The following is an 11,704-nucleotide window of genomic DNA, read 5'->3' as shown; positions in this document are numbered from 1 at the left end:
CTCGGTAGGTAGTCAATAGGTCTATACCTAGAATACAATCAAAATCTTCCATCTCCAAGATCATAAGATTCGCAATCAATTCGTTACCCTCAAAATCTAAGGGACAACCCATCACTAGACACTTCGCTAACACCGAATGACCCATCGGAGTAGAAACAGAAAGAATGACGTCTAGAGAAACATACGGTAACTTATGACGCTTAACAAATCGTGCAGAAATGAATGAATGTGATGCTCCGGTATCAATAAGAACAAAAGCAGGAATACCGCATAAACGAAAAGTACCTGCTATGACTCTCTCCGTTTCATCTGCAGCCTGATCCTGGTTCAGCGCAAAAACCTGACCTTGGGCACGAGGTCGAAGATTTGAACTACCCACTGCCTGACCCTGCCTCCTCTGCTGAACAGTCGTCTGAGATCCGGAACCAGATCCTGCTCCACCTCGCAACTGAGGACAATTCTTCTTGAGATGACCCATCTCTCCGCACTGAAAACAAGCTCCCGCGGCTGATCGGCATTGCTCCGATGGATGGTTCTTCCCACAATGCACACAAGAAACCTTCTTCTTACCAAAGCGGAAAACACCGCTAGACCGTGATCCAGATCCAGAAGAAGAAGAACCAGATTTCTTGAAAGACTGAGATCGAGGGCTCAAAGTACTCGGAGGTCTAGAAGAAAGAATAGCCCTACCACGCTGGAGACTGATCTCTGCCTGGCGACACCGGTTCACTAACCCATCATAAGAAGTAGGATTATCACAGACAGTGACTCGATCAAAAATCTCCTGGTTAAGACCCTGGAGGAAATGATCATACTTGGCCTCAGAACTGCTACTGATATGAGGGGCAAAGGGTAAAAACTCGAAGAATTTCTGCTGATATTCATCAACAGACATACTCCCCTGCTTAAGATTCAGGAGCTCAATCGTCTTTGCCTGGCGAAGGGCTGGAGGAAAATACAGCTGCATGAAAGCTGCACGGAAATCGGCCCAAGTCACCCTACCCTGAGACTGGACTATCGGCGCAGAAGTCGATCGCCACCACTTGCGCGCACGGCCCTCGAGAAGAAAACTAAGGGTCTCCATCCTCTGCTCCTCGGTGCACTGGAATGCACGGAAACAACTCTCCATGCGCTCTAACCAATCCTCAGCATCATCGGGAGTCTCACCGCCGACTAAAGGCTTAGGCCCCATCTGAATGAAACGGTGCAAATCAAAACGCCTAGGACCATCCCGACGATGACGATGTTCACGATGACGCCTACGATCGTCCTGGTCACCCCAACGACCTACACTTCCCTGACTACTCTCATCACCAAAGTGGTCAGCCATCGCTACAAGATAGAATGGGGAAAATGGTAAAATGGTCAACGAAAATCCCAAAACAGAATCTATATCCCAAAATCGTAAGCATGCTCTGATACCATAAATGTAGTGACCCGTTCCAGAATCACCTACTAATCAAGAACTAAGCATGCAACTAACTTAATTAATAATAATCAGAGATAACAGCGGAAATATGGCCAACGACAGTAGTTATACAACCCAATCGAAATCAGAACAACTCAAAATATATTCGGTACAACCATATCGAATAGAATAGTACTGAAAACTAAACCAACCAGCTACTCACTGTCCTCCTCCTGCTCTTCCCGAGCCATCCAACCTGAGGCATGCCCCGTGGGAATGGGGTGTCCAAGATAAACAAAACCGAGGACGTGAGCGATAAGAACGCCCAGTACAAAAGCATGAGTATACAAGCCTATATGAAATGCACATGCTATGATATGATACCAGGGTAGTCAAGAAACAGGAGTAACAAAGGATCTCAAAATGCTCAGTCTAGAGGCGCCAAGTGGATAGTGCCGCGCGGTACTCCTCTGGGTCACTGCATCCACTACAAGAACAGACGTGGACCTAAAATGTCCCGGATCACCGAAGCCCTCCGGACCCGTCGGCCACTGTGTACTCTCGGTGTCCATGCGTCCACAAGACAAGACAGGGCTGAGCGGCCCCACAAGATATAGCTTATCTCGAAAGAGATACAGCTCAACAGTAAAGGCTATCTCGAAGGAGATACGGCTCAACATGAAATGCAACATGCATCATAAAACGTGACATAATAGCATGCATCATATGACATATATCAATGCACCACATAATCATGCAACACATATAAGGATGTATACTCGACCAGGATATCTCGGATAGTACTTTCGTACCTCTATCACAGCAAGCCTAGCCTTACGCAACACCGCTAATCAGGTCTAGAACAAGCCTACGCATCAAAAGCATACCCAATGAACAATACTACCATGCTCGACTAGCAAAACCAGTACTACCAAAGGTTTAGGGTTTACCTTCGTCCGTCGACAGCCCTTTGATGTCGATTGTCTCGTAACTCAGGCGTCGCTACGCTACCAATCCTGGCAGCTCTTGGCTATCGCTCGACCGACAACTAACCCTAGAAACCTTCCAAACCTATCAAATATGAGACACAACTCAAGAATTTGCAATGCAAAATGAGGAAATCCGAGCACTATTTATAGGCTATGTTCGGATCCACCGAACCCACTTCGGAACGTCCGAACTCCTACGTGTCCATCGGCTCTTGACACCTCATGATCGGATCCACCGAACCTACACTTCGGATCATCCGAACTTGCATGTAAACTGACGTGTCGATCAACTCTTGACACCTCATGATCGGATCCACCGAACCAACTTCGGATCGTCCGAACTCTTCGGTGCTACCGAACCATCTTCGGTCCGTCCGATCATGACCACGGTCAAAATTACACATTAAACCTTCTTAATCACCATTAATCCGTTAATTACCCAATTTGGAATTCGGGTTACTACAACCCATCCCATGATTGATGACAAATCGAAATGAATTTTCAAGATAAGCAAAACTCAAAACCTGTATTTTCAACTTTTTTAAATATGGGACCTTATTTCGTGAAAAGTATCATCCGGCCTTTACTAATCTTTAATTTGAATAAATAATTCATCATCATTTTTAAGTGGAGACACAAGTTGTATCGGTGGTGGGCTTTCTTGGTAAAATATCTGCAACATGCGTGCTTTTTATCCGAGTCGACTCATCTCACATGAAACTTACTCATGTGTATATATGTATATAACATTTTACATTTATTGAAGATCATATTTATGCTTTCATTTTAATAACATCTCCTTTTTCTTTTTCTTTTGATAAATGAGTATGAAATTTTTCCTGGAAAAATGGTAATAAGCTAATAGAAAAGCAATAAATTTGTGAATCTTGTTGAAAAATTCAAACTTGACGGGAGGATTTTTGAAGAAGAAAATAAGTTGCAAAAAAGGCAAAAACTTTTGATTCTTTCAAATTTTATAATCAAAGCCTGTTGAGATTCTTGTTCCTTTCTTTCATTTGCTTTACACATTCAACCACCCCCACATGACATGCATCTTCATAGCCATAATTAATGAGATTTCACTATTCTATTTTATTTTATTTTATTTTATTTACGGAATCAATTATTTCCTCTTGTTTGATTACTAATGGATCTATTTGGCTGAAAAGCTTGTTTAGTCAAAAGCATGAAAGTGTTACTTGTATCGATTATCGCAAAAGCTTGGAATTTCAAAATTCATATATGGTTAATGACAAAAAGACGGTCTCACCGGTCGTATTTGTGAGACGAATCTTTTATATAGGTCATCCATGAAAAAATATTATTTTTTATGCTAAGAGCGTTTTTTTTATTGTAAATATCGGTATTGTTGACACGTCTCACATATTAGGATCTGTGAGACGGTCTCACTTAAGTATGTCTCGGAATTGAATGTAAGTAAAAAAAATTATGTCATAGAAAAACTATATATATAATTTTGTTACAATTCGGTTAATTTTTCACATTATTAATTTATTTGTTTGTTCTGTGTGGACTGAAAACTCCCATTATCCCGAGGGGGCTTTCTATTTTATATTTCTGGGATTTTGTAAAATTTCTTGAATCTCTCTAATCTACTCTATGTCTAAAAATAGATCTTAAATATTGAGAAATAAATCTATAGCTATCTTTAGATGTAGATTAGATTAGAGATTCGAGAAATTTTTTAAAAAATCGTATAATATATATTGGTAAGAATGGGTCTGATTAAGTTTTGTTATTTTTAGTTAACTAAATCTGTTAAAAATATGGACTTTGATTTAATCTACATCACAAAAAGACATCGAATATCAAGAACTTAGTCAAGCCGATGTGGAACATCTAACATACCTTTCCATCCTCTCCCGGTCGTTTATCGGCGACATCGCTAAACATATTGTTCATGGTAGAATCAAAATAAGGGGTACTGTTTTTAAATTATCATCAGTATAATTATATTTATGTTTAATCTATGAACTCTGTCAGATCAAAAAATTATGCGGTTCTTGATTCACGTAAAAATGTTTTTTTTACTCTTTAGGATCACATGTGTTTTTTCGGATGAAATTAAATACAAAACATTAGAAATCTAGAACTAATATATGATATTTGAGTACTAAATGTTTTATATTTGGTACAAGAGATAACATTGAGTATAAAATTGAAACAACAATATTATATCAACACTTAGTATACTTGTTTGTGTACTCAAATATTACATAGTAGTACATATCTGGGAAAATTAATACTGAATATCATATATTAGTACTATATTTTAATGTTTTGTGTCGATTTTCATCCAAAAAATATGTGCATCGTTAATATCAATAATTGTAATACATGTTGAGTGAGTATCATGTGAGACCGTCTTACAGATCCTAATATATGAAACATGTCAAGCCTATCGATATTCACAATAAAAATTAATATTCTTAATTTAAAAAGTAATAATTTTTCATGGATGACCCAAATAAGAGATCTGTCTCACAAATACGATCAGTGAGATCGTCTCACACAAGTTTTTGACATACATGTTTGGGTACTAAAAATATTATATCTGAAACATTTTGTGTAATATCATTTTTTCAATGTTTTGTACTGATTTCAATTGGAGAAAAAACATGTTATTAACAGTAATACTTGTTATACAAGTTTAAATACTAAAAAATCATATGTTGATGTGAAATTCAAATATTATATATTAGTATCGTATTTTAATGTTTTATGTCTAATTTCATCCCAAAAACAATTGGGGACTCAGAGATCGCAAAAAATATTTTTTTGCATGAATTAAGGATCGTAGAAAACGTTTTGGTCTGAGAATCTAAACACAAATACAATTATATTGTTAAGGATTTATTTATCATTTACTCTAAAATTAATTGCTTTGAAAATGATATACTAAATTTTTGAACAGGTCAACAATGATAGCATTTTCTTTACTTTTTTTATATCAACGAATTAAGAGGTTCGGTAATTTATTTTGAAAGTTGTGGCTGAAAAGTTATGTTTTGTTATTTTATTTACTATATATATATATATATAAATCAAAATTAAATCGATATATATTTTTTAGAAACTTTAATCTAAATAGGAAAAATTCAGATCATCAAATAGATACCGTTTTTACCTATCGAATTTGATGTCGATATCAAACACAAGAACGTCAATTACAAGAAACCCAATGGCAAACTTTCAGCTTAAATAATAATTATAATTGTTAGCAAGAAAAACTACCATTTTACGTAAATAATTAAAATGTGTCGTTGGAATGTGATATATTTCAAAATATTCGAGTTACACAATTATATATTATAATCTATAATTTTTTTTATAAAACGACGAGAGTTCGATGATATACTAATAATAATAATATATTAAGTGAAGGTAGCGCGCGCTAATAATGAACGTGGTAAGTCACCTAATTCAGTCTAATTCATTGACTAGGTTGGCAATGTCGGTCTAATGGAGAGAGTTAGATATTCAGTAATAAATGAATAAATGGTCGCACAATCACCTTCCTAAGTTCTCCCCACCTTCCTACTAATAATTTGAGTGAAGAAATTTCTTTTGAATTAAACTATCTGATTTTATACATAATTTTGTTTTAAATATTAGCGAAAAAATATTATTGTTTTTATTTTGGATATCGATCGAGTTGATCTATTGCACATATATAGATTCGTGAGATCATCTCACAAGATATCCATGAATCAATTCAAACCAAACTTCCAATCCCAAAAATTTGAAACTGGTGAGTATAAAACCAGCCCCCCAGCTAAATGTATACATTGTAAATAACCTAAAAATTGAATGGGATTTAGGGCAGTTGAGTAGAGTTTATAAATATTTAAAAATTTGCTAATTTTTTCAAAGCATGCGGTGGCAATTATTAATGGCTTTTCATATCTTCTAACTACACAACCACATGAATATTATGGTCCTAAGGATCCATATGATTTGACTTTCAAAAACCACTTTATTTTGAGAGAATTTGAAATCCATTATAACGACAGATATAATTCAAAAACACCAAACAATTACAACGGATTCTAAATTAAAAGCATTTGATTTAAAACACTTCAATCCAAACATATCCTTACTTGCATCATGATTGGAATTTGGCATGATCTTGGGCTTCATCCACGCAACATTTGGGTAGTTTTACTCTAAAGAACACCTTCAGAAAGCCCAACACTGTAACTTGACTAGGCCATAAATTAAGCAAAATTTTATATATTTTTTTAATTAAGCTCATAACCCATTAAACCATTTAAGAAAGAGTTCAAAATCATTAAAAAAATTGGGTTTTTACTTTAAAAAATCAATTTATTGTGTTTCTTGAACTCAAATTTTGCACTAGTTTATGCATAATTTAATTGAAATCAGAATCCGGTGAGAAGCTGATTCTGCTTTTACAAAACTTATTATAATAACAAGTTAGTAATAGAATCAGTTATTTATGAAACATTACTCCATTCTGATTTCTCGGTCTTTTACTTTTGTTTTCAAACACGAATCAATTACAAGTGCTTTTCGAGTAATTTGGGAAATGAAGTGTTTTAACACCTAGATTTGAAAATATGTCACTGCATCACATGGGTAATTTGTTCGAGTTAGTTTAAAGAATACATAGAAGAAAACCTGTGGTGGTTATAACTTAAAATTGATGTTACCTAAACTTTTTACGAGTCCGGTCCAGGGAGCAAAATCTTTGAATCTCATCGGTTCGGATGAAATTATAAAAAAAAAAAAAAAATTGTATAGTGATTCAAAATAAAGTAAAAAAAGGCAAAAAAAAAAAAAAAATTGTTGAGGTGCAATTCCAGTCTAATTTGTGTGAATTATTTTATATATAAAAGAATCATAAACAAAATTTATCTCATCTTTCAGACTTCTTCGAATGCCTCTATCCGCAATGGCTAATTACTTCAAGTAAAGGCCCGGCTTGAGTCAGGTAGAGATGTAAACGAACCAAATCATTTTGAGTTATTGGAAGCTCGATTCGATAAAAGCTCGTTTGAGCTCGTTTAATGAGACTTGTTAAGATAAACAAACCAAACTCAATCTTTACAGTATTCGGCTCGTTAGCTCGTGAACATGTTCATTAATAAGTTCATAGAGTAATCTTTTAGATAAAAAAATAATAGTTTTGATATTTGATTTATTGATTTTGCATATTATCTATGAAATATATAGAAAATTCTATTAAATTTATTTATTATAGTAAATTTACAAATTTTAATTAGAATAATACATTTTTCTTTAAATATATAATTTACTTTTTAATTAATTTAATAAAAATTTAAATGTATAATTCATATTTATTAAGCTTGTTTAGGTTCGATAAAAGTTTGAATAAGCTCGTGAGCCATGCATTTCGTTAAATAAAACTCGAGCTCGGCTCGATTATAAACGAACTAAGCTCAAACAATCAAAAGCTCGGTTCGACTCGATTACATCCCTAGAGTCAGGTATGAGACTAGCTTCTAGTAGCCACCCTTTCTCTAGCAGATTGAATAGGAATGGGTCAGCACAGTGCAGCCTATATAAGGAACGTAGAGCTGAATTAGGTTTTTTTGGTGTTCTCGTTAAAACACGCGGGCATACTCCTTCCTTCTGAGGACATTGATCCAAAGCTCAAGTACGTTCAATTTAAAATTGAAATTAATATTTTGGTGAGTAGCCCCTTGTTCGGTGAATTGATGGGCCAAAATCTTGTGTAGGCCCTCTCTAATAAGTTGGGTGCAGCCCAGCGTTTTTCTTTTATTTTTATTTTGGAGAAAATTCCACCAGCAATAAATAATATATTTTATAATAAGCAAATACTTGTGTGAGACGGTCTCACGGGTCATATTTATGAGACGGATCTCTTATTTGGGTCATCCATGAAAAAGTATTATTATTTAGGCTAAGAGTACTAGTTTTTATTGTGAATATGGGTAGGGTTGACCCGTCTCACAGATTAGGATCCGTGAGACGGTCTCACATGAGACCCACTCTTTATAATATCAGAAAGTCGTGGGCATACCCTACAAATTTGGCCCTGAAAAGACCAAGTACGAGTGTACGACGTAACAAAAGCTCAACTCACCGACGCAAGGATTGAGTCTAAAAAAATATCTAAATAAATTCAATGTTTATTTTAAAAATTAGAAATAATTTTAACGTTTGACTAAATGTCAAATATATCTTTAATTTTATTTTTAAATAAAAGTAGAAGAAGTTAAATGATAAAAAAATTTATGTATGATCGAGTGCTTATCACTTTACCAAAAAGCTATAGCTGGTAGTAATGGTGCAACTCAAATATTTTAACCGTACAACAGCTCAAGCACCACGGTTCGATAACTCTACCAAGAAGAAACAATTATTACACCCAACATTCTAGTTTTTAAAAAAATTATAACAATTTTTGTAACCAAATATTTTATTTGTAACGAGCATTTGAAAAAAAAAAACCGTTTTTTGCGCTATGATTTCTTCGACCTAACGCGCTCGCAGTGGTCGCATTTAGCTTCTTAAATCTAATTTAAAATTCCGAAAAAAATAATTTAATAATTTATTTTGATTTTTGCCTTCAGTTTTTACGAAAAATATTTATATTTAATTCGACATTTTCAACATTGTTAAAAAAATAATATATTATCATATAATATTTTAATCAGTTATATTATATTTTAAAATAACAATGTGTCTAAAATGACTAAAATTAGAGGGAGATATTCTTGTATTAGTTGAAAAATAGAAAAAAAATTGGATAATATAAAAAAGAAATAGGGGAATACTATTTAATATACTAAACCCAAAATAAATGCCTGCACATAAGTTTTGATATAAAAATATTGGGTGATAATATTATCTATTAATTTTTAAGACATTTCCCAAGCAATATTTATTTAATTATTAAATATTCTTATTTCCCCGATAATTCACTCCTCGTTTTCTGCAAATTTTGTTCTCTCTCATTCTCACCTGCACTTTGTCAGTATCTGTTATATTAGTGGCTTTTGCTAAAAAAAATTGTAGAAAAATAGTACTCTAATTTATAGCCATTTTATTTTACCAAAATTTGCTTGTAATTAATAGTTGTTAATTTTTTGTTAAGATGAAGACTTGAATCTAATACAGTCCACAAATTAGCTCAAAGGAGAAAATTATCTAAGTCCATCCATATATACAATTCTCAATAACTTAATATAATCGATGTGAGACTTCTAATATACTTTCATCACGCCCATAAATAAACACAAGAGCGTCAAGTTTACAAGATATTAACGAATGATCGATATACCAATCCAACACATAACAGTGAGTCCGCTATGATACCATGTTAAATTATGGACTACTTTATTTGTTTTCATCATCTAGATGGATTGTAAAAATTAATGAGTTAATCTCCTACAAGTGATTTGAGACAATGTATATTTAAAGAGATTCAATAATACGTTTAATTCACACATATTTTATTGCATAATTGAAAAAATTATTTTGAAATCATTTTAAAAAATGAGTGAGTCTCATGTGAGACCGTCTCACGGATCATAATCCGTGAGACGGGTCAACCTTACTCATATTCACAATAAAAAGTAATACTCTTAGCATAAAAAGTAATACTTTTTCATGGGTGACCCAAATAAGAGATCCGTCTCACGAATATGACCCGTGAGACCGTCTCACACAAGTTTTTGCCTTAAAAAAATTATTTGTTTTAAAAATTATGCAAATTCTTTCTTTTTATTATGATACTCGATTATTTTTTAATATTAAAAACCTAAGCTATCATAAGTTCATGACTTTATCTTAGTTTTCTTTCGATGAACTTTTTTTTTTTCATTATTGAAAATTTTATTTTTTTAAAAAAAATATATTTTTCTTTTATTTATAAATCATTTTTCTTATATATCATGTGTAAACAATATGTGTAATGTGAGTATTAAATATCATTAATAAGAAATATATTTTAAAAATAATAAGTAATTTTTTTTTTAAATATCAAATGATTTTAATTTTAGCTATCAAATCTAATTCTTAAATAACATTAGCCAAACACCGAAATGGAATTATAAATCCATGGATTTCAAATCCAAATCCAATTCCGATACCAATTCCGATACCAATTCCAACTTCAAAACCTATTTTTTTATTCTTCCAACGTAGTGTAATCGGATTCATTGTTGTAAAATATTATTCATAATACAATAAAATCCAAAAAAAAAAAACCCAAAAAAATAAAGATCAAAAGGGTAAGTAAATATTTTTTTCGGGTAATTCAAAATTCAAAACAAGTAAACTTTCTTTTTGAGGAATACAAAACAAATATATTTCACAGTTGATTCGCAACAATTAACACACTGGAATATAATATAATCTTTTCCAGTTTTCCACCTAAATGATAACATTCGAATTTCACTATAAAATAATAATCTAAAAAAATGGCAATGTCAGTTGTGTCTTCAAGAAATAAATTGAAGATCACCAAAAAAATAAACCATAATATTATTATGATAAATATAATATTTATAATTAATGGAAAAGAATTAACTTGAATTCTTGATCACGTATAGCTCCACAAACGGATATCGCTATCCTCACAATAAGTATCTTCTGCCATCAAAGGATCAAAGAACACCCCATTGATCATGTCACTGTACTTGGGAGAATCAAAGTTGTACCACGAGGCCAAGTGATCACGAACATCTGAGGCGTCCAATGAAAAATGATCATCTTCATCAACAATTTGAAGAATATCGCAATGATCAAGAGAAGATAAAAGAGATGAATTCGATGATGATGATGTAGTAGTAGTAGTCGTAACTGTGTGAGGCGAAAGGCTTAGATTTTTCTGGTTTTCTGGAAACATGGCATTGGTTGCTGCTGGTTTCGGGATGTATTTACAAGAAGGGCTCGGATATTTCGGGTTTCCGAGGACCGTCTCGTCGGCTGCTGCTGCTGCTGCTGCGACCCGTTGGATGGATTTCGGCGACATGATGACGTTTTCAGGGTTGAGATTTTGTTGGGAAGATTTTGAAAGTGGGAAATTCAGATTGGCTGAGGATCCCTTTAGGCATAAAACTGCGGCATCATAAGCTCTAGCGGCTGCCTCTGGTGTGGAATAAGAACCTAACCAGATTCTTGTCTTCTGATTTGGTGCCCTTATTTCGGACACAAAGGAGCCCCAACTCCTCATTCTCACTCCTTTGTACTTCTTCTTGCATTGAGATTTCGATGTATTTGATGGGATATTGTTTTCTGTCTTCAACATTATTTCTTGGGGCTTTTTTAGAAG

The 11,704-nt window shown here is 33.6% G+C and overlaps 1 protein-coding gene across 1 annotated transcript; it reads right to left on the bottom strand.

Annotated features, from left to right (window-relative positions):
• Nucleotides 1–10,747: 10,747 nt before the first annotated feature.
• Nucleotides 10,748–11,704, bottom strand: LOC140808028 (ethylene-responsive transcription factor ERF014-like). The gene has a single exon (XM_073165025.1). It carries the CDS (start codon nucleotides 11,678–11,680, stop codon nucleotides 10,973–10,975), a length of 708 nt encoding a protein of 235 aa, XP_073021126.1. The 5' UTR covers nucleotides 11,681–11,704; the 3' UTR covers nucleotides 10,748–10,972.

The sequence above is a fragment of the Primulina eburnea genome, chromosome 12 (assembly GCF_022965805.1).
Source record: "Primulina eburnea isolate SZY01 chromosome 12, ASM2296580v1, whole genome shotgun sequence".
NCBI lineage: Eukaryota > Viridiplantae > Streptophyta > Magnoliopsida > Lamiales > Gesneriaceae > Primulina > Primulina eburnea.
This window is presented reverse-complemented; position numbering and strand designations above follow the sequence as displayed.

Coding starts and splice junctions, on each gene's coding strand:
- LOC140808028 (XM_073165025.1), bottom strand. CDS start 11,680: ATGTTGAAGACAGAAAACAATATCCCATCAAATACATCGAAATCTCAA.